The sequence below is a fragment of the Lagenorhynchus albirostris genome, chromosome 4 (genome assembly GCF_949774975.1).
Source record: "Lagenorhynchus albirostris chromosome 4, mLagAlb1.1, whole genome shotgun sequence".
NCBI lineage: Eukaryota > Metazoa > Chordata > Mammalia > Artiodactyla > Delphinidae > Lagenorhynchus > Lagenorhynchus albirostris.
This window is the reverse complement of record NC_083098.1, coordinates 147,301,547-147,323,451: the sequence shown is the minus strand read 5'-3', so window position 1 is coordinate 147,323,451 and position 21,905 is coordinate 147,301,547. Positions and strand designations below refer to the sequence as shown.

The 21,905-nt window shown below is 54.9% G+C and overlaps 2 protein-coding genes and 1 pseudogene across 27 annotated transcripts in view; 1 reads left to right on the top strand and 2 right to left on the bottom strand.

The window, feature by feature from the left end:
* The window catches only part of LETM1 (leucine zipper and EF-hand containing transmembrane protein 1), a 32,958-nt gene extending 32,047 nt beyond the window's left edge, over positions 1–911 (bottom strand). Inside the window, exon 1 of one of the 4 annotated variants that reach the window (XM_060148908.1) lies at positions 603–911. In XM_060148908.1, the coding sequence (XP_060004891.1) occupies positions 603–681 (79 nt within the window). In that variant the 5' untranslated portion in view covers positions 682–911. The remainder of the gene's footprint in view (positions 1–602) is intronic. The other 3 variants (XM_060148905.1, XM_060148906.1, XM_060148904.1) reach the window with 3 other exon arrangements.
* Positions 912–6,549: 5,638 nt separating this feature from the next.
* LOC132519536 (small ribosomal subunit protein uS12-like) lies at positions 6,550–7,031 on the bottom strand (annotated as a pseudogene).
* Positions 7,032–15,682: 8,651 nt separating this feature from the next.
* Positions 15,683–21,905, top strand: part of NSD2 (nuclear receptor binding SET domain protein 2) — a 76,462-nt gene continuing 70,239 nt past the window's right edge. For 10 of the 23 annotated variants that reach the window (XR_009540463.1, XR_009540462.1, XR_009540464.1 and 7 more), the window contains exon 1: positions 16,336–16,378. The gene's annotated coding sequence lies outside the window, so the exon portion shown is untranslated. Of the gene's footprint in view, positions 15,767–16,332; positions 16,379–21,905 lie in introns of those variants that run through there. The other 13 variants (XM_060148894.1, XM_060148893.1, XM_060148892.1 and 10 more) reach the window with 9 other exon arrangements.

Sequence of the window (21,905 nt, the reverse complement as noted above, 5' to 3'; positions counted from 1 at the left end):
CCTGAGGCCATGCGAAAAGGCCTGGGGACCCTGCACGACGCCCGTAACACCATAAAGGTATCGGTCCCAGGAACGTCCGCCCTTCAAGCCGGCAGAGCCTGCTCGCCAGTGTGTGCCAGACCCCGCCGTGGCCCCCGCCATCTCTAGAGCCCCGAACGTGGCCCGAGGGCAAGAGTGTCCTCGCGCGTGGGCGCCAGGTCCACGGGGCTTAACCACGAGAGGAGCGCCGACACCGTCCCAGGGCTGGCTGTCAGCGCGCTCCCTTCAAAACTTTCCCAACCCCGCTCCCGAAGGAGCGGCCGGCGGCAGAGCAACTAAGGTCACGGCGCGGATGAGTCACACGCGGTGCCCGCGGGAAGTCACGGCCCGGCCGCTCCCCACCCCCGGCGACCGGCCGGCCAGGGCGGGGCGGACGGGCAAGGCCGTGCAAGGCCCCTCCCGGCGTGACCCGGCTCCGGGCTCGGTCCGAGTGCCGCGATCCACCCAGCGGGGAGTCGCCCGGACCTGAGGGTAGCGGGGGGCCGGCCCCGAGGCCCTCCCCGGTCCGCCCAAGACGGCCCCGGCCCCGGCCCCGCGTCGTCGGCCGAGAGCCGGCCGCTTACCCCTCGGAGCGGCGGCGCGGGGCGGCGGGAGGCGGGCGGGCCCCCGGCCGCGGCAACTCCTCAGTAAAATGGACGCCATGTGCCCTGCGCGGCGGCCGCCGGCCTCTGATGCTGCTGCTCCTCCCCCGCGGCGGCCGCGGCGCCTCCGCCCGCCAGCGGAAGAATGAGAACGGTAGTTGGTTGCAGGTGGCGGGCGCTCAGCTCAAGGACCCGGCACCAGCGGCGGCCATGTCCCGGGGCCGACGTCCGGTGGCGCGGGGCGGGGCGGCCTGGCCGCCGCTCCCATTGGACCCTTAGGCGCCCGGCGCCGGCCAGGTGAGGGGCGGGCCCGCGCCGCCGCGGACTGCCCGTCCCGGCGTGCCCCGGGAGGCTGCCCCTGCAGCGCGCTGCATTCTGGGTCGCGGCTCGACGCTTGGCCCAGCGTGCCGGCTGCAGGGACTCGGGGAGCCGGCGGCGCATGCGTGCTGGGCCCTTCCGCGTCCGGGCGGCGGCGGCTGCGTAAGGCTTGGCGTGCGGCGGGGCGGAGACCCGCACCGACTGGCGGCAGATACCTCCGGGACGTTTGGGGACCGTCCCCGCCGGGGGCTGAGGGGCGTCGGCGGCCGGGCCTCTCTGGCCGAGCCCCCGGTCGGCCTCCGCCCCGGGCCGCCGCTAGTAACGCTGAGGGCCCCGGCTTCCGGGCGGCGCCCCCAGTGCCGCTCACCGCTCGAGCGTCTGCCCCCGGGCGGGGAAGACCCGGCAGCCGTCATCTTTGGGCCCCACCTTTCCCTTCCCTAAAGGCGGTCAGTTGGTCGTGGAGGGTCGATGAGGTGATGCAGGGAAAGCACGCTGGGGGAATGTGGGGCTCGGCGGCTCTTGGGGCCCCGTAGTCGCCTCCCCAGCAGGTCACGCCCACCGGCCTGCACCTCAATCCTTCCCCGGGACTCCCCACCCTGCTTCCCCAGGGCCTTTGCCGCTCTAAGGCCCTGCTCCTCCTGGAAGCGCTTTGCAGTCTTTCTCTCGCCCTCTGCCTGTCTTGTTCGCGGATGTGACCCCAGGGCACTGCTTGGCGAGGTCCTGCAGTGCACACGCAGCGCGCATCTGTGTTGTGCGGTGCGGGAGTGTGGAACTCCTGATCGCAGCAGGCGCCCGTCTGCAGGGGCTGCTTGGATGGCAGTCTCCCTGGGAGGCTCCCGCAGCACTAAGCCCTCACTGTCTGGAGGAAGTAGCCTGCCTGCGGTGGTTTTCCTGAACCTCCCTGAGCCAGAACTGCCAGGTGCTGGACCGGGATAGGCCTAGAGTCCCCGCCTCAGGTGGCGCCAGTCAGTGCAGGGCCCTTTAAAGAAGACATGAAGTGCCTGTATTGGCCTTTGGCAGTGAGCGCTCTAGACTTAGAATGCAGGGCTAGTCTAAGCTCACAGATGCCTGAAACCCACGACCCCACTGCCAACAAACCATAAAGCCTGGCTCCTACCTGGCTTTATGAGCCTCGGAAGAGGGAGGGGAAGGGGGGGTCACAAGGAAGGACAGTCCTTGGGCTAGGCCTGAGCCAGGGCCAACAGGCGCTCAGGGTTGGACAGGACGGGACTTTTAATGTCCAAATTGTAGGAGTATGCTGGTCTTAGTACTAGTAACTGACATTAGCCCTGAGCTCCTGAGGGCTCTGTCCCAAAGCTGTCGAGGGGCAGAGAGGGAAGCCGTACAGGGGGCCCGAGGATCAAAGCTGGTCCCTGATAATGCTTCAGGGTTCCAGCTGGCCCGAGACAGGGCAGAGCAGGAGGCAGTGACCGACCAATGGGCATGAGTGTCCGTCTGTTTGCAGGACTTTGAATAGCAACACTGCTCACTGCCCTTGGGTGACTCACCCCTGCCCAGCCAGGTGGGGTGAGAAGGAGAAACCAAAAATCGGGTCTTCGTAGAGCGGTGAGGGTGCTGTGTCTGGGGCTTCTGGGCAACCTGGGCAGGGTGGAGTTTTAGAGAAATTCATTTTTCAACAATCAATAACTTTATTGGGTTTCCTGATTATCAGAAGAACATATGCTCGCTGTAGCCATTCAGGTCTATAAAAATAAATATAAAGAAACGAGTAGAAATCTGGCATCCTGCTGACTTGCATGCACACCCTTAAAGCGATGAAAGGCTGCCTTCCTGCCCTGCGTCCCTTCATGCAAGAAGAACGCAGAATCATGGCGCAGCGAGTTTGTTTTAAAATTATGAACTCTTTCTGCCTTTTTTTCCTCTCTTTTTGGGCGGCTCTCTTTTCCTCTTCTCTGTGCTCCCCACATACTGTACATAAACTTCTCTCGTCGCTGTGCATTTACACAAGTGACAGAGTCGAGAGAAACAAGGTGGGATGTCCAGGCAACACAAATGCCCCAGTTAGGGAGGTTAGAGAATCAGGTTAAGGAGTCAGGTTAGAGATCACATAAGGTTAGGGATGAAATTAGGGACCCGATTGGGGGGTCAGATTATAGACCAGCTTAGGGAATCGGGTTAGGGGTCAGCGTGTCAGAGGGGGCCTGGGCAGGGCTGTGCGCTGCGCCCCGCGCCTTGGGGCAGAGCAAGCAGAGCTGGATTGGACCATGTTGGGGTTTGGCCCACAGGTGTGATGAAGGAAGAAAGGGACAGTGGGCTCAAGGTGTGTGTGCAATAGCGTGGCTCATATAAGGCTCGATCAGGAAGCTCAGGCTGGGGAGGAGGGGAAGGGGGAGAAGGTGGAGGCGGCTTGGGACAGTGGCAGGTGGCAGGGTTATCCGCCTGTGGGGCCTGCTGGGCCTGAAGGGAGTTTGGAGTGGGGTACCTCTGGCCCGAGAGGGATGCTTACAACAGGGGTGGTGGGCGTGGCTTGAACCTGTGGGCTGAGGCGAGGGGTAGGGTGTGAGCCCAGAAGAGGCTGAGGTGAGGCTGGAGGGCAAGGTCCTTGAGGAGAGGGGCCAGGTGCCTTCCCCCAGCAGCCTCAGCCACGTTGGTGTACGGCCCTGATCAAGCGAGATGGTGGCTGTGGGCTGGATATGGGAGGGACATGTATTTGAGTCGAGAACCCAAGGATGGGGTCCATGGACCAAGGCTGCGCCTACTGGTTCCTCGCAGCGACACCCACCCTCTCCTTGCCTCTTCATAGCGGAACCCTGGGTTTACTGAAAAATCTTTTTGCAAACCTTTAAAATTAAAAGTTTTAATATTAAAATTAATGTTACTTCAACGTGTGTGTAGTGAAGTGGCCATGTCCCAGGTGTACAGTCTGAAGCGTTTTTCCACTGTACACACAGCCACGCCGCCCTCACTCCAGTCAGAGCAGAAGGCTGCCAGCCCTCTAGCAGCCTCCCCATACCCGCCCCCGACGTCCCCCCTTCTCAGAGATAAACTCTACTATGACTTCCACCTCAAAAATCACTTCTGCCTGTTCTTTCACTCTATATAAATGGAATCAAATAGTGTGTACTTTTCTTTTAATCTGGCTGCTTTCACTTAGCATTATGTCTATGAAATTCTTCAGCGCTGTGGGTAACGTAAGTTTGCTGTTCGTCATTGCTATGCAATGTCCCATTGTATGACTATACCACAGTTTATCAATGCTGTGGTTGACGGACCCTCCATTTTTGGCCCTCTGACTAACATTGCCATTAATATTCTCACACGTGGCTTTGCTGCACACACGTACGCCTTTGATAGTAGAACTGCGGGTCAGAGGGTGTGCTGAAGTTCAACGTTAGTAAGTACTGACAGGTGGTTTCCAGGGTGTTGCTCCCAGCTTACCCGGCCACCAGCAGAGCGGAAGCAGCGCTCCGCCGCATCCCCGCAGACCCTGGTGCTGTGGTTACTGTGATGGTAATCACTCCCGAAGGTGGGGGCCTAGGGTGGCTTCGTTTTGCATTCCTTTCATGACTAAGAATTTGGAGGCACTTGAACATCTGGACCTCCTCTTTCCTGGAGCGCCTGTGTAAGGCTAGTTTCTTATCCCTTTCTCCATTGGGTCATCTGCATTTTTCTTTTTGATTTCTAAGAGTTCTTTGTATACCCTTAGATTATATGCATTTCAAGCGTTTTCTCCCATTCAGGATTACCTTTTAAATTCCTAATGGTGTCTTTTGATGAAGAGAAGCTCTTGATTTTAATGCTTTAATATCTTTTTTGGTGAATGCTTTTAGTTTTTTGGTTTGGGGGTTTATTTATTTATTTATTATATGGTGAATGCTTTTTGTGATTGAAGAAGTCTTTGTTACCCCAAGGTCCTGAAGATATTTTCATGTTTTATTCTAGAAACTTAATTGTTCTCTCTTTCACATTTAGGCTTATGATAGTTTGGAATGGTGTTTGTTTTGTGTGTTGTGGGGCAGGGATCAAGGATTATTTTTCCCCTGCGGTTACAGAATGGATGCAGCACCGTTTATTGAAAAGACCATCTTCCTCCCCCTTCTGTAGGCAGAATAATGGTCCTCAGAGATGTCCACATTCCATCCTCATTCTGGAATTTGTGATTCTGCAGCTTTACACAGAAAAAGGGATTTCGCAGAAAAAGGGATTATATGAAGGATCTTCAGAAGCAGTTTGCTCTGGTTTATCCCGCTGGGCCCAATGTAACCATGAGCGTCCTTAGGAAGGGAAGAGGGAGGAAGAAGTGAGGGGCGGAGGGAGGTCTGACCACAAGGAGGAGATCAGAGTGACACGGTATTAGGGGACTCAAGCAGCCATTGCCAGCTTTGGAGATGGAGAAGGGGCCTTGAGCCAAGGAACGCAAGCAGCCTCTAGAAGCTGCAAAACGCAAGGAAATGAATTCTCTCCTAGACCCTCCAGACAGGAATGCAGCCCTGATGACACCTTGATTTTAGCAGATTTCTGACCTACAGAACTTTATGATGATAAATTTGGGTGGTTTTAAGCCACTAAGTTTACAGGAATTTGTTACAGAAGCAAATAACTAATCTGTCCCACTGAATTACACTCTCACTTTTGTTATAAATCAGGTGGCCACGTGTGCATGGGACTCTATTCTGTGACTTTTTTTTTTTTTTTTTTTGCGGTACGAGGGCCTCTCACTGTTGTGGCCTCTCCCGCTGCGAAGCACAGGCTCCGGACGCGCAGGCCCAGCAGCCATGGCTCACGGGCCCAGCCGCTCTGCGGCATGTGGGATCTTCCCAGACCGGGGCACGAACCTGTGTCCCCTGCATCGGCAGGCGGACTCTCAACCACTGCACCACCAGGGAAGCCCCTTTTTTTTTAAAATCAGATTTTAGAAATTTAATTTTTAGAACATATTAACAGCATTCATATATGCAAAATAACTTAGGTAGTTTTTTTTTTTTTTTGGTTGCACTGGGTCTTAGTTGCAGCGGGTGGGCTCCTTAGTTGTGGCATGCAAACGCTTAGTTGTGGCATGCATGTGGGATCTAGTTCCTTGACCAGGGATCAAACCCACATCCCCTCCATTGGAAGGCAGATTCTTAACCACTGCACCACCAGGGAAGTCCCGCAATATAACTTTAGAAGTTTTATTAGCACTTATTTGATAATGCTTCCCTGTAATTTAACATGCCAATTAAGCTTAATTAGTTTAATATCTCTCTTTGAAATGTTTAAGGGGCCCTCTGAAAACTGGATGTTCTTGATGTCCTTTGATGAACGAAAGTTCTTCATTTTAGTACAGTCACATCTTTCCTTTGATAGCTAACAGGTTTTTCCCTGTCCTTTTAGCAAAATCTTCCCTGACCTAAGGTCAGAAGGGTATTCACTTATATCTCCTACCAAAAGATTTAAAGATTTTCTTTTACTATTTAATACCTTGACCCATCAAGAGTTTCCAGGAAATTTTGCATGTAGTGTGAGGTACAAGCCGAACTTCGTTTTTCTTACCCTACAGATAACGCGGCATTTTCCTAGGCCTCCTTACTGAACGGTCTCTCCTTTCCCCCAATCGGCCGTGGCCCTCTGTCACGTACCCAAGTTCTGTCTGTCCTTCTCCATCTTCTTTTTTTGGCATACGGAAATTTATTACTATCCTGCTTTCATCATCAAAACTTATGATCTTGGTCTTTCCTTCTTGCCTTTGTATAAGGCCAAAAGAGAGACATTGGCTACTCTGACAACCTTGAAAGTGGACTCCAGGAATGTCACCAACAGCATGACCTTTGCGACCAAATCCAGCAACGAGAACTTCATCATTTTCCTCAATAAAATACAAACAACCATCATTGGGTACAAAGGCTGTTGTGTTTTTTTGCCATTCTTGATTAGCTGAACCCTGACACACTTCCTGATGGCAGAATTCGGCTGTTTGGCTGCAACCCCTACTTTTTCAAGCACAATTCCCTTGGCATGAGAATCACCTCCAAAAGGATTGGCCTTCAGGGCTGTGCCCAAATGGGCTTTCTTGTACTGTTTATCATGCCACTTCTGGTCTTGTCGGTGGCTGTGGGGCTTCCTGGCAGTACGAAGACCGTGACACTTGCCCATCCTGTAGGTGCCACGGGCCTGAGCGAAAGCTGTCCTTCTTTCATTGGTCAGCTGTTCCCTGTACCACTACGCTGCTCATGGTGGGTCCCCATCAGAGGCACAGCCACCCGGAAGCTAAGGAGGCCCCTGCATGAGACCCAGACAAGTCAGTGTATTCACACGGCTCTTTTCTTTTTGGATAAGTGGGCAGAAGAGTGATATTTGGATTGATTGCTATTGTTTAAGTCCACTGCCTCTTTTCTTCCTGCCTGTCCCTCTGGTTTGACTATGAAATGCTTACGTGTGGTTTGCATCCCAACAGGCTGAATCCTGCTTGGGGCTCACTGAGCTTCTTGGATGTGTAAGTCAATGTTTTTGTCAACTCTGGAAAACCTTTGGCCATCATTTTGGCAAATATTTTTTTTCTGTCCCATTTCTACCTTTTTCTCCTTCTCAGATTCCAACACACATATGTTAAACCCTTTAATATTGTTTGCCAAGTGCCTAAGACTGTTTATTTTCTTCAACGTTTGCCTCTCTGATCGGATAATTTCTTCTTCAGATTGGATAATTACTGGGACTCCCCTGGTGGCACAGTGGTTAAGATCCGCCTGCCAATATAGGGGACACAGGTTCGTTCCCTGGTCTGGGAAGATCCCACATGCCGCAGAGCAACTAAGCCCGTGTGCCACAACTACTGAGCCAGTGTGCCACGACTACTGAAGCCCACGTGCCACGTGCCAAAAAAAGATTGGATAATTACTATTGGTCTGTCTTTTTTTTAAAATTTATTTATTCACTTACTTATTTTTGGCTGTGTTGGGTCTTCGTTGCTGCACGCAGGCTTTTCTCTAGTTGCGGCGAGCGGGGGCTACGCTTCGTTGCAGTGCGCAGGCTTCTCATTGCGGTGGCTCCTCTTGTTGCAGAGCACAGGCTCTAGGCACGCGGGCTTCAGTAGTCGCGGCACATGGGCTCAGTAGTTGTGGCTCACGAGCTCTAGAGCGCAGGCTCAGTAGTTGTAGTGCACGGGCTTAGTTGCTCCGCGGCATGTGGAATCTTCCTGGACCAGGGCTCGAACTCGTGTTCCCTGCCTTTGGCAGGTGGATTCTTAACCCCTACGCCACCAGGGAAGTCCTACTGGTGTGTGTTTAAATTCACTGACTCTTTCTTCTGTCACCTTCAATCGTCTGTCAAGCCCATTCAGTGATTTTGTCATTTTAGTTATGTACTTTTCATTTCCAGAACTTTCATTTGCCTTTTTTAACAGCTTCCATTTTTTCTATTGAGATAGATTCCTTTTCACTCACTAGACCTTTTCACTCACTCACTAATTTTCTTTGAATTATTGAATATCTCAAAACAATGACTTTGAAGTCTCCATCTGTCAAATCTAATAACACTGGGCTCAGGGGTGGTTTCTATTGACCGCTCTTCCCCTTGATTTTGGCCACATTCTCTCTTTTCTTTGCCTAGAGACTTTTTATTGTATTTTGGTTGTTGTGGATGATATGTTACAGTCTCTAGACTGTTATCTTCCTCTGAAAATGAAAACATGTGCTTTCCAAGAGGCCAGACCACCAGAGACGGAAGCTTCTGCCTTCCGCCCCTCTGGATTCCTGCTCTGGGGGAGGCCAGCCCCCATGTTAGGAGGACACTCGAGCAGTCCCTGGAGCAGCCCAAGTGGGGAAGAACTGAGGCCTCCTGCCAATGACCAGCACCACCTGAGTAAAGCATCTCAGCAGCCCATCCACAGCCCCAGTGAAACCTTTATTTATTTTTTATTAAAAAAAATTTTTGGCCTCACCGCGTGGCATGCGGGATCCTAGTTCCCCAACCAGGGATCGAACCCACGGCCCCTGCAGTGGAAGCGTGGAGTCCTAACCACTGGACTGCCAGGGAAGTCCCCCTAGTCAAGCCTTTAGATGATGGAAGCCCTGGGTGACATCTTGTCTGCAACCTCATGGGAGACCTTGAGCCTTGAGCCAGAACCTTCCAGCTCCCCCACTCCCAAATTCCTGACAAAGCAATTGCATCCGATAATCTGTGTTCACTGGTGTTTTGAACCACTGGGTTTTGGGGTCATGTTATATGCAGCAGTAGGTAGTGAGACAGGGTGAGACTGGAGGATGTCTTGCTCCAGGGTGCAACCCCAGTTCCCAGGGCATGGATCCTGGTGTCTCAGCGGCTCAGCCAGGGACGTTCACAGGGCTTGATGAGGACCCCACTCGGGCCAGGCCAGAGCTCCCACAGCAGTCGTTTTCTGGTCCGTCTGGGGTTCTCACCCCAGCCAAGGGCAGTGGAACATCTTAGACTCCCCTCTACACAGTGGCCTCTCCTCCAGTGTCCTCCCCACAGATTCCAGCCGCGTCACTGGCCCTCGGCTCAGTGGTACAGGCTGCCCCACTTGGACTCTGTCCCTCTGTGCCAGGAGGGGTAGAGAGCTGGGTGGGCGGGCAGGGGGCGGTCAAGGCGTGCCTCATAAAGTTCTCTTTCCTGGGGAGCGCAGTCCTGCCCTTCCCTTCCCCCACCACCTGAAAACGGTTGCCTCATCTCTTTTGTCCATGTTATGGTTGTTTACAGTGGGAGGTGCAGTCAGATCCCAGCTTCTGTTATAGCCCACAGCAGAAGTCTCAATCAGATTTGCTTTTTAAGAGTCTTCTACATTTGTGGGAAAACTGGTGAGCTCTGACTCAAGTCTGGGATTTAGTTAACGGTAATGACCAATTTTGGTGTCTTAGTTTTGACAAAGCTGTGGAAATGTAAGGTGTTGACACTAGGGGAAGCACCTAGTTGGCGGGGGGTACTCTATACTATATCTGCCTCTTTTCTGTAAATGTAAAATTGTTCCAGTAAAATAAATAAAAAGGACCTGTCTGGCTGGGCGGCAGGGGAAGGAGAGTGGCTCCTAGTGGCCATTCCTGCTGTTCCTGGTCAGTCCCCAACTCAGGCTGGTGAAGCCCCTCATCTGTCCAGAACAGAAGCGGTCCAAAGCGCTCCGCGAGCTGTTACCAGCGCTTATATCTCTCGCTGCAGGCCCAGGACTTAGGAAGAACTTTTATTTTCTCCTTTCTGCTGTTCTGGGTTTTAATTTCATGCAATTTTCACAATTAGAAAAAGAAGTGCTGCTTTAGCACAAAACAATGTTTCTTTAGCCAAAGCCTGAGCGAGTGGTGAGCGCTGGCGGAGGGCCCTGCCCTGGCTGGTCCTGGATCTGGGCAGTCCCGTGGAGAATCGGGGTGCAGGGGCCGCAGGCGGGGTGTTGGGCAAGGTAGAGGTCACCCGTCTTCTCACCACCGCTCTCCGTTCTCGGGTGTCCTTTCCTTCTCTCCGAGAGACCCGGAACTGCAAAAACCGAGCAGCCCGGCTGGCCGCCGGGGAGAGTGCGGTCGGGGGCGGCGGGCGTGGCTTCGCGGCGCTTGGCCAATGCGGGGGCGGGACTTCGGGGGGCGGGGCCAGCGCGGAAGGAGCCCTGCAGCCGGCCCGCCGGCCCACAGGTCCCTAACCCTGGAGCCCCAGGCGCTGCCGCGCCCAGTTCCCACTGTCCCCACCCTGCGGGTTCCGGAGGAGGGCAGCCTGGCAGGTGCGAGCTCGCGCCCTCCGGGGAGGCGGGCTCTAACCCGGCGCAGCCGTTCCTGCCTAGCAGCCTCTCCCAAAGGGGACACTGTCCTAGTAGTGTCACCATTTCACACACACACACAGGCCTTACAACCTGCCCAAGGTCGTGCAACTAGGAAGAGAAGGGCTGTGGGTTGAACTGTGTCCCCCCAAAAGGTGTGTTCATAAACTTCCGCCCTGTGAATGTGACCTTATTTGGAAATAGGGTCTTTGCAGATGTCATCAAGTTAAGACGGGGTCATCAGGTGGGCCCTAATCCAGTCACTGGTGACCTTACAAGAAGAGAAAACAGAGACCAGTGGACATAGGGAGAAGGCCCTGTGAAGACAGATCCTGGGAGTGGAGTGATTCTGACTCAAACCAAAGAACACCAAGGACTGAGGCGTCACCAGCAGCTAGGGACAGGCAAGGAGGGATTCTTCCAGAGAGCCTCTGGAGGGAGCGTGACTGTGCATTCACCTTGGTTTCAGGTTTCTGGCGTCCAGAACTGTGAGAGAACAACTTTGTGTTGTTCTGTGGTACTTTACCAGCAGTCCTCAGGTACCAGCACAGGGGGAACCAGGACCGGAGGCCAGGCAGTCCATCCCAGGCAGCCCTGGCACCTGGAGATGAGCATGGGCTGTGTGTACCCCCAGGGGACTCAGCCAGCCTAAGGGGGGGATCAGGGAAGGCTTCTGGAAAAAGTAGTATCCCCGCTAAGACCTGGCATGGGGATGAGAAGGGGAGAAGTTCAATTTGGTAACTGTCCAGGGGTGGGTCCATGTGGCTGTCCAAGGGGACACATCCAGTGAGGAGTCAACTTTATTGGCCAGGAGCTCTGGGGAGAGGGCTGGGCTGGAGAGGCAGAACTGGATGGCCTCCGCATTCCTGAAAGTGGGATGCAAGTCTCACTGAGGAGTGGGATTGGTGTGAGGGGCACTGGGCAGCCATAGCAGAATTTTAAGCAGGTGGGTGACATGGCCAATTTTGTGGTTTAGAAAAATTCCCCGGCTGGGTGCGGAGAATGAACTAAAGGGGGAGAAAGCAGGTGGGGAATCAGTGAGTCGAAAACTGCCTCTTTTTTTAAAAAAAATTTATTTATTTATTTATTGTTGGCTGCACTGGGTCTTCGTTGCTGCGTGCGGGCTTTCTCTAGTCGTGACGAGCAGGGGCTACTCTTTGTTGTGGTGCGCGGGCTTCCCATTGTGGTGGCTTCCCTTGTTGCGGAGCACGGGCTCCAGTAGTTGTGGCACGTGGGCTCAGTAGTTGCGGCACATGGGCTCTAGAGCGCAGGCTCGGTAGTTGTGGCGCACGGGATTAGTTGCTCTGCGGCATGTGGGATCTTCCTGGACCAGGGCTCGAACCCACAGTCCCCTGTGTTGGCAGGCGGATTCTCAACCACTGCGCCACCAGGGAGCCCCCCGAAAACTGCCTCTTATTTCCAAATAAGAAGCTGAACTAAGGCCCTGGGCGGGGGCGGGAGGCGGGCCGGCGGGCAGAGTGACAGGGGAGGAGAGGCTGGCTTAGAGGAGGGTTTAGGAAGTCGAATCCTGAGGAGGGGTGAGCCCTAGGCTGGCTTGGGTGCAATCTCCAGGAAGCAGCCTTTGGTGGGGGTGGGGGAGGTAGGGAAGATGGTCCTGAGGTTGCCCTCAGGACCCGACCATGGTCCTGGGCTGTGGTTTGTTCCTGCAGGTGACCACCGAGACTGATGACAGACACCTCAGGCCTCTCAGGGGCTCCTGTAGGTCAGCCCCAAGGCGGATGGAGAGAGGGGTGGGCAGAGAAGGCGGGGAGGCCTACTGCTCAGGCCTCCCAGCCGGGACTTAGATGGGGGGCTTCTCAGCAGGGCTTCAGTCTCCTGGTCTATCTCCCAGCCCGACAGGGAGCCCTGCTCAGGGGAGGGTCAGCCCATGTGACCCAAGGGGCCTTACAGCCTGCTGGCTCCTGTGGGCTGGCCCGGTGAACTGCAGTGGTCCTTGGGCTGGGCAGGAGCTGAGGCAATGCCGGGCCTTTAGAAAGGCAAGTTTCCAGCCTGGGGAACAGAGTGGTCTGGGCTTGGAAGGGGCTGCCGAGAAGGTCTGGGGGTGGGAGGCCCTTGCCACTGCTAGGCCTGGCTCTGGGCCTGTGCTGGGCTGAGAAGGAAGCCTCTCTCCTCCCCCCCCCTTGGAGAGAGGGGCCACCTGGGGCACGGGAGGAGGGGCAGCTTGAGACTGCTGGTTTCCACTTGGAAGCCCTCTTTATTTGGCCAGGGATGGAGAAAGGCTGGGGTCAGAGTGCATACATTCCCATGGAAACAGCGATGAGCCTGGCCCCTGGGGGACCCCGGCCCTGGTGGGGGATGCGGAGGCCAAGCCGGAGCTCGGGGGCTCCTTTGGCTAAGGGGCCTGGGTTTTGCCTTGGCAGCAGCTCTTACAGGGAGGTCTGGGCCAGGAGCTGCAGGACCTGTGTCGATGGGGAGCAGGGCGGCAGAGTGGGCTCCAGCCTGGGCCGCACAGAGATCATGGAGTGGGCCGTGCCTTCTAGAGCCGTATGCCCCGTGGATGGTAACAGACGGCAGGCAGCCAGAGGCGGCGTGGCTACAGACCTTTCGGACAGGGGACTCCCAGCTCCGCTTGACCCCTTGATCTGCGGCTGCCGGGCTGGTCCTTGAGCTAGCAGGAAGGCCTGGGATACCCTGGTCCTAAATGCCTTGCCCAGTCCAGCCTTGGCCTGAGAGGCTGGGTGGGGGGCAGCAGGGGGGAGCTGCGATGGAGGGCAGCTGAACCCCAGCAGACTGCCCTTGCCCCCTGAAACGCCTTTCCTCTGTGCTCGCTACTTTATACCGGGAGTAGACTCCCAGTCCCTTGGTCTTCTGCAGTCTCTCCTCTCTGAGTGCAGAGTTTCATTTAGAGAAGTGATAAGAGCCTCAAAGAGACGGAAACAAGGTTCAGCCCCAGCTGCTGACGTCTTTGAGTGCCCCGCAGCCCTCTGGGCCCACTGAACTTGGGGCTTCCACTCCCATGGCCCTCCCCAACCTGCAAGGGGCGCAAACGTGCAGATGAGGAATCTACATTCCTCATCACCCAGGAATCTACATGCCCAGGGCCTCCTTCAGTCCTGTGAGGGCCTCTTTTTCCTATGCACTGAGGGAGACCCAATCATCGGAAATCCACTCTCCACGGGAGGGGCCCGCAGTGTGTGCGGGACTGGGGCTGCCCAGCTGGCCGACTCGATGAAAAGGGCTTAGAACCCAACAAGACAGCAGGGCTGGGCCCAGGGAGGCCTGCCCTAGGCGGGAAAAGATCAGCCTGCCCCAAATAACTTTCTTCAAGAAAATCCAAACACACACTTTCATGTTTTGAATAAATTTACATGTTGATTGCACTATTCTAAATGCAGATTTTTTTGGTTTTGAAGAGGAGCCCTAATTCCAAATCTGTGAAATCAAATGAGATATGGTGGTATTTGTCTTGCACTGCAGGGATTTAAAGGTACTGGGGAGGTAGACAGTTTTCAGGCTTGTGCCCCAGAGGGATCCCGGGCCCAGAGAGGGCACCTGTTCTCCTCCCCACAGCCAAGAGATATGGCAAAATGCAAATGTGAATGGGCCAGCACCCAGCTAGACACCTTCCAGGGGCTCCTGGTGGCCAGAGGTGAGTCCTGGCAGTGAACGATGGGGGAAGGGCGTCTCTTCCGGTTGCTCAGGCTCCCCAGAATGCTGCAAGGGTGCAGCACACGGTAGGACCTCACCATATAGCTCTTGGATGGAAGGGTGAAAAATTCTGTAATCCCATTCAGCTGGACACGGGGGAGGGTCTCCCCCTGGCTCTAGCGTCCGCTAGGCCACCCCCTGCTCTGGTGGGAAGCAGCTGAAGCTTGCAGCTGCTGGCACTCTTGGGCCTGCCCTGTCCCTCTTCCCCACCCCAGCCTCACTAGAATGGCACAAGCCCCAGCAGTTTCAGGGCCTGGGAGTCCTGCCTCTGTCCACGGTTACCCCACTGCTCCCAGATCCAGGCCAAACCAGAGCCTGGGAGGTGGGGGGAACGGCTGAATCCTCGCCCTGCAGATATTCTGCAGAAGACGCCCCCCCCGCCCCCTGCCCGCACCGCCCCGGCCAGTCTCTCTCCGGCCTGCAATCCCCGCTCCCTGTCGTTGTTTGTGACCATCTATGCCAAGTTTGTAATGTGCGTTCCAGGAGCACAGACACGGCGGGGACCTCTGCACCCTGCTCGGCAGTCCCTGGAGCTCCCTCCACAGTGCTCTCCTGCGAGCTCCAGCTGGGCCTCGCCTGCAGGGCCAGTTCAACCTGACCTCCGCCTTCCCGGATCCCAGCTGCTCGACCAGGCCCCGCGCAGAGCGCCTCCTGACCCGGGAGCCTTCTCTCCGCCCCGAGGCAGGGGCGTGGGTGACCACTTGGGTGAGGGCCCTGCGGCCAGCGCGGGCTGACCCTGCGCGTGGTGCTACGGGCGCAGGGCCCGCGGGGCGGCCGGCAGGGAGCCGCCTCCCGCTTCCCGGCTCCAGGGCCGCGCGGCCCGGGCTGGGGCCGCGATCGCGCGGGGCGGCCTCGCCGGCGGCGATTGGGCGCGCGGCCGTGACGTCACCACACGCGCGCGCTCCGGACTCTGGCTCCAGGCTCCGGGCTTTCGGTTGAGCCGCCGCCTGGCGCGCGCCCGGCCGAGTAGCGGGAGCGGGGCGCGCGCCCGGCGCCGGTCTGAGGCGGCTTGCGGGGTCCCGCGCCCCCGGCCCCGGCCCGTGCCCTCGATCACCGGCCCCGGCCTGCGCCCCCGACTCCCAGCCTCCGGCCCACGCCCGCGCCACGGACCCACCACCACCGCCCCGCCCCGCCCCGCGCGGATTTGAAAAGCCCGGCCGCAGCCCCGCGAGCGCGGCAGCCAATCAGCGGCGCGCACTTTCCCGCGGCTTCTGCGAGGCGGCGGCGGCCCGGCGGCGGCGGCGGCGGGCGGGAGGCGCGGGGGCGGGGTCGGCGCCGCGCGCGGAGAGCCTCGGCCTGGCCGCGCTGCGCCCGCCGCCGCCGCCGCCGCCGCCGCCGCCGCCCCCTCCCCTCCCTCGGCCCTCCCTCCCTCCCTCCCCCGCGGCCCCGGCCCCGGCCCCCTCCCCGGCCGCCGCCGCCGGAGCCGCCGCACCGGAGAGCCGCCGCCGCCGGAGGATGCGCCGCACAACAGGTCACTGGCGCCGCCGGCCCAACCGCCGCGGGCCTGAGGGGCGGAGGGCTGAGGGGCTGAGGGGCCGGGCGGGCGGGCGGGCTAACGGGGCCGGGCGGGCGGGCGGGCGCGGCCATGTTGGGCCCGGCGGCCGGCGGCTGCACCTGTGCCGGCCCGCGGGCCGGCGGCCTTTGTTCGCTGCGGCGCCCAGCGGGCCGGGCCGGCCTTTGTGAGGCGCTGGCCGGGGCCGGGGCCGGGCGGCGGTGGGAGGGGCGGCCGGGGCCGGGGAGGCGCTTTTTGTCTGCGGAGGGTCCGGGTGACACTCGGGCGCCGGCCGTTGGTCAGCGCGGGCGCCCGGAGCCCCGGGCCTTGGCAGGTGGAGGCGCGGGGACCCCGCCCGGGGCTGCCGGCCCTCGGCCCCCGCGCTTGGCCAGACGGCGGCCCCGAGGCCCCGGCTGCGCAGCGGAGCGGCCCGGCCGCACGGCCGACTCTGCCCCACTCGCCAGAAGGGCGGTTTAAAATCTCGGCGTTTAAGCGATGCTGCTGCTCTCGACTCTGGGCAGAAGGCGCAGGACCCGGTGCAGCCTTAGTTTTTTCTCCCTCTCGCCGATGCCGGGACGTGAGTGGTCACAGGTTTGACATGCGGGGGGAAACTTGGTCTCACTGGGACGTTAATCATTATTAGGCAGGTAATTAGGGCTCCGGGGTGTGTGCGCCTGTGCGCGTGTAGCAGAACAGGGGACCCATTCGGTTAGGGTGACTTCAGAGCGAGGTTAGGGAAGTTCTTAAGGACTGACAGCCCGCGCTCAGACTTTCAAGGCCTTGACTTTTAAATGACTTAAACGCCAAGATGTGTGTTCCCTAATCACTAAACAACTTAAAAACCTCACGTTGCTACCACGCGTCGATTATACCGACTCTTACTTTATGTATTTTAAAATGAGATTATTAAGATGGAAAATAAGTTAGGAGCCATCTCATGTATGAAGCTGGGAATTTAACTCTTTTATTTTCCCAATTGTTTTAAATATCCTCGTTACATATTTAAATGTGACGAGAGCACCATTAAAGAAGCACAGCTCTAATCAGCACCACGAGGGAAACAAGTCCTGGGAGCACAGCCCTTTCCTGGCGTGGTTGGTGTGCTCCTGTACCTCACCACCGACCGTAGTTCAAATCTAAACTGCCGACTGGAAGTGAAGAGGACTCATGCCTTAAGCACGATTACTTTGAGTCATTTCCTTTCCTTTTCTTCCATTTTCTCAGACGCCCAGCAGCCTTCAATTTTGGGCCAGTGGTTGGTAAAGTGAGGACTTTCTGCAGGGTTGTGAGTTTGCGTAAGCTTTTGTGAAGAACTGTGATCTATGTAGTACAAAAATCCTCCCCTCCTGACGGCATTACTACAGATCAGGCTGGCCTGGGATTCCAGTGGTAAACATTCCAATTTAAGAGTATTAGAAAAATAACTTTCTGAGTTTCAAAAAATGATGGGCATGGGACTTCCCTGGCGGTCTAGTGGTTAAGACTCTGTGCTTCCAGTTCAGGGGGCACGGGTTCAATCCCTGGTCAGGGAACTAAGATCCCGCACGCAGTGTGGCATGTCCAAAAAAGTAAATAAAAAGTGATGGGCAGTTTATTATTCTGTGTGCACTTTTATGATATATTCATATGTAACGTCTAAACTACCATAATTTGAAATTTGTGGAGACACAGAACAAAACAGTAAGGTAAACAGGCTACCACGTGTGGCTACTAGGCTTATGGTTTTTATTCAGCCGATTTACACAGGGCCGTTAAAATAGTACCTGCTCAAATGTGAGGAATCAGATGGGGAGAATAAGTCAGAATTGTGAGAAGTTAGGAATTAGAGACCCTGTGGCCTAGTTATGGAAGAGTGGGCCAAGCCTTCCATTTATTCGGATGACTTCTCCTCCTACAAGTAGTACAGTTTTAAAAGGTTTACTCATATGGCAGAATGGAAGCTAATTAGTTACTTTTTTACGGTTTGATGCTTCAGTGTAAAACATGTAAAAATAGGTGGAGTTATACTTACTAAGAAGTGCTGGTGAGAGGATAGAAAACACTAATAAAATGTGTGCTATATGAGATATAGGATTGCCACTGAACACACACATTTGAAATGGGTGGTGCTAAGATGATGCTGAAGTTCCACATTTATTTTGCCCTGCCCTTTCTAAGCTACACAAGTAACCTTTCTAAGTAAACACGTTAATCAATCAGTGGGAGCTGAAGATACAAGGCTTTCCCATGCATATTCTAGTGTGCAGTGTTTGGTTGGTTGGCTGGTGTTTTTTTGGGTTGGGCTGCTTGGCTATAGAATGATGCAGGTTTGGGTAAGCATCTTAGTCTTCTGAGCTTCACTCTTATCTCTGCTGGACTGCACTAAATGTGTCCTTGTTCCCCAAATATGTGGTGCCCTGTCCTGACCCAGGCCTCTGCATGGACTGTTGTTGGGTGTGGACCACTGCTTGTCCTCCCTTTTGAGCACAGAGGACCCAGCCCTTCAGTGGCCATATGTGACTTTTCTCTCCTGTTGGAGAGCTCTTGAGGTAGGACTCTTATAGCCTTGGGCAGCCTGGCCTCTGCTGGTGCCTTCTCATGGCAGGCACTCAGTGAATGCTGAATAAATAAATGGGCATATGACTTGGGATAAACAACCCATTTTAATGCCAGCATGTGGCCTGTTTGCCTCTCTTTTTTGTAAGTCATGTTGGAGCAGAAAGGGACCCTCTGGAAGAAGCTGAGTATGGAAAGTAAGGGGCTGGCCTAAGGTCACCCTACTTTCATTGGGGAGCTAAGACACTGTTTGCTAGGCAGGGCTGTTTCTTTTCCTTTTCTCATCATAGGTAACTCAAATGTTAAATCAAAATTAACTATGAAATATTGCAAACAAATAATAGAGTAGACCTGTGTCCACCACCAGGATGAATCAAGCAGTGATGTTTCTACTGTACTTATCTGTATCCCTGGGCAAAGTAAAAAGAATATAAAGTACACAAAAGCAAGAGGTGACATGGAAATTCCCAGGATTATGCTTATACTTTACAAACTGCCTTTATGTGATTTGTTAATTTCATTTTTTAGGAACTGTTATTTACATAAAACGTATTTCTTTTGGAGAGAAGAAGACTTAAATTAGTTACCCCGGGGACTCGTCAGCATTTTGCATTTGTCTGTCGGTTGCAGTATAGCTTTTGAAGGAACTGATTTGATGAGATTTGGTTTGCTACTTTAAAAATTCAGGCTGTCTTGAAGTAGTTTTGTTCTTGAGTTTGTCTTCCAGAAAACAAACGGCCAAAGATGAGTTTTCAAAGCATCTTAATGTCTGTAATACCTAATAGTTTCAACAAGACATACAAGGATGGAAACTGCTAAGTAGTGGTTGAGCTGAGTGCTGGCCTGCAGCTCAAAAGCCCCAGTAGTGAGACTTCCCTAGTGGGTGTGTAGAGAAACAATGTTTTATCTTACTGGAGGAGTTGGGAGCTCAATTTTTTTTTAAGATTTATTATTTATTTATTTTATTTATTTTTGGCTGCCTCAGGTCTTAGTTGTGGCACATGGGATCCTTGCTGAGGCATGCGGGATCTTTCGTTGTGGTGCGCGGGTTTTCTCTTCTCTAGTTTTGGTGTGCAGGATCCAGGGCGTGCGGGCTCCAGAGCGCGTGGGCTCTGTAATTTGTGGCACGCGGGCTCTGTAGTTGAGGCGCGCGAGCTCAGTAGTTGTGGCGCGCGGGCTCAGTTGCCCTGCGGCATGTGGGGTCTTAGTTCCCTGACCAGGGATCGAACCCACATCCCTGCATTGTAAGGTGGATTCTTTACCACTGGACCACAGGGAAGTCCTGGGAGCTCAATTTTTAAGTTGACTGGCTTGTCATAGAAAGAATTGATGATCTGGATGAAGTGTGTCATGCTGTTAAGGGTATGTTTATGTCAGCAGTTTTCACATCTTGGTGAGTTTTTCCCTTGGGCTGTGCTGCTGGTTACATAGGTGGACAGATCAGAAAGCATGTCTCTGACTCCAGTTGTGCGACCCTCGCTCAGCTCTCCACACCCTGCCTAGTCTGTCTAAAACGCACGTGTGATCATGTGAGGCCCCTTCTCCAGGAGCTCCAGTGCCCTTTGGGGTTCAAGACCAATCTCTCACTGGGTTTTCTGCCTCTCACTGTACTTCTTTTTTTTTTTTTTAAGATTGTTTTTTTTTTTAATTTTATTATATTTTTTATTTTTGGCTGTGTTGGGTCTTCGTTGTTGCGCGCGGGCTTTCTCTAGTTGCAGTGAGCGGGGGCTGCTCTTCATTGCGGTGCGTGGGCTTCTCATTGTGGTGGCTTCTCTTGTTGTGGAGCACAGGCTCTGGGGTGCACAGGCTTCAGTAGTTGTGGCTCGTGAGCTCTAGAGCACAGGCTCAGTAGTTGTGGTGCCTGGGCTTAGTTGCTCTGCAGCATGTGGGATCGAACCCGTGTCCCCTGCATTGGCAGGCGGATTCTTAACCACTGCACCACGAGGGAAGTCCCCTGCACTTCTTATTTTGATCTCACCTGACCTCTTCAGCCCATCTGTTGCTGCCATGCTTTTTCCTTGGGCCTTGGCATGGTCAGTTTTTGCCCCTGCTCTCCCCTGTGACCCCCATACACACACTTACACTTCAGTGCATGTGTGGGCACAGCTGGCTTTTCGTATTAATTCCTTCTCAGTCAGCTCTCAGCTTGCACCTCACTCCTAGAAAACGACCCCAGACTCCCTGCCAGTCTTGGGAGCCCTTGTAGGTATGTCTTGAACACTCTGTGCTTCGCTCACCTTTGCGCACTGCATTCTCACTCTGCTCCAGCCATCCTGGCCTCTGGCCTGCCTCAGGTACTGCAGCCATGCTGCTGTACCTGCTATTCCTTCTACTTGGACACCTGCCTGGCTTCCTCTCTACCTGCCTTTAGGTCTTTGCTCAAACCTCCCCTTCTCAGGCACCGTCCCTGACCACTGATTTCAGACACCCTCTTGCTGTCTGGCTCTGCCCATCTGCTGTAGCTTCTTTTCCATGACTCTTATCCTCTGACATTCTGGGTGTTTTCCTTATTTGTCTGCCTGCCTGACTGCATCAAGATGTCTATAAGGGTGGAGATTTTTCTCCTTTTGGCTCTACTTACTGTGATACCCCCAGTGCCTAGGACAGTACCCTAATGACTGTCAGACATTGAGTGACTGCTTGCATGAACAGACTCTCAGCCCCTTGTGTGCTGGCTCACGTATAAGAAGTGGTGTGGATAAAGGGGATTGGCGTAGGCGTGCTTGCCCTAGTGTGAGGTTGGCAAGGTGGAGGGCCATGGGCAGGTGAGAGAGGTCAGAGAGGAGGCTCATAGACCACTGCTAGAGAACGGTGGCCTTACCCAGGCACAGGAGGTGGGGTAGGAAGAGTGAACAGATGCAGGAGAGAGGGCTGTAGTGGCATTGATGGGCTGGGGTGCAGCATGGGGGCTCAGAATAAGAGGGGAGGGTTGGGGACTTCCTGGTGGCGCAGTGGTTAGGAGTCCTCCTGCCAATGCAGGACACATGGGTTTGAGCCCTGGTCCGGGAAGATCCCACATGCCAAGGAGCAACTAAGCCTGTGCGCCACAACTACTGAGCCTGTGCTAGAGCTCAAGAGCCACAACTACTGAGCCCACGTGCCACAACTACTGAAGCCCATGCGCCTAGAGCCCGTGCTTCGCAACAGGAGAAGCCACCACAGTGAGAAGCCCGTGCGCAGCAAGGAAGACCGAACACCTCCAAAAAATAAATAAATGAAATAAAATTTAAAAAGAGGCCCAGGTGATCCTAATATTCACAATTTGAAAGATTGGGTGGAGAGGGCACCATTTTTATCTCCCTGTGAACTAGTGAAACTGAAGGTGGGCCTCGTTTCTGATCTACCTTGGTTCCTTCCAAAAAGAAACTGATGTCACCTACCAGCTGAAAATGTGTCTCTTGTGCCTTCCTGTTCACCCAGAAGAGGAAGCCTTAGGTCTTGAGCGTGGCGTGTGGCCCCTTTGTGTTTTCTAGCATCTTTGCTCCCTGGCCCCTTGTAGCTGCTCTGAGATCTCATCGCCATGCTGCTGCCCCTCGGGGATGAGCTGTGCTGCATCTCACGGTCCTTGCATTGCTGTGGCTCC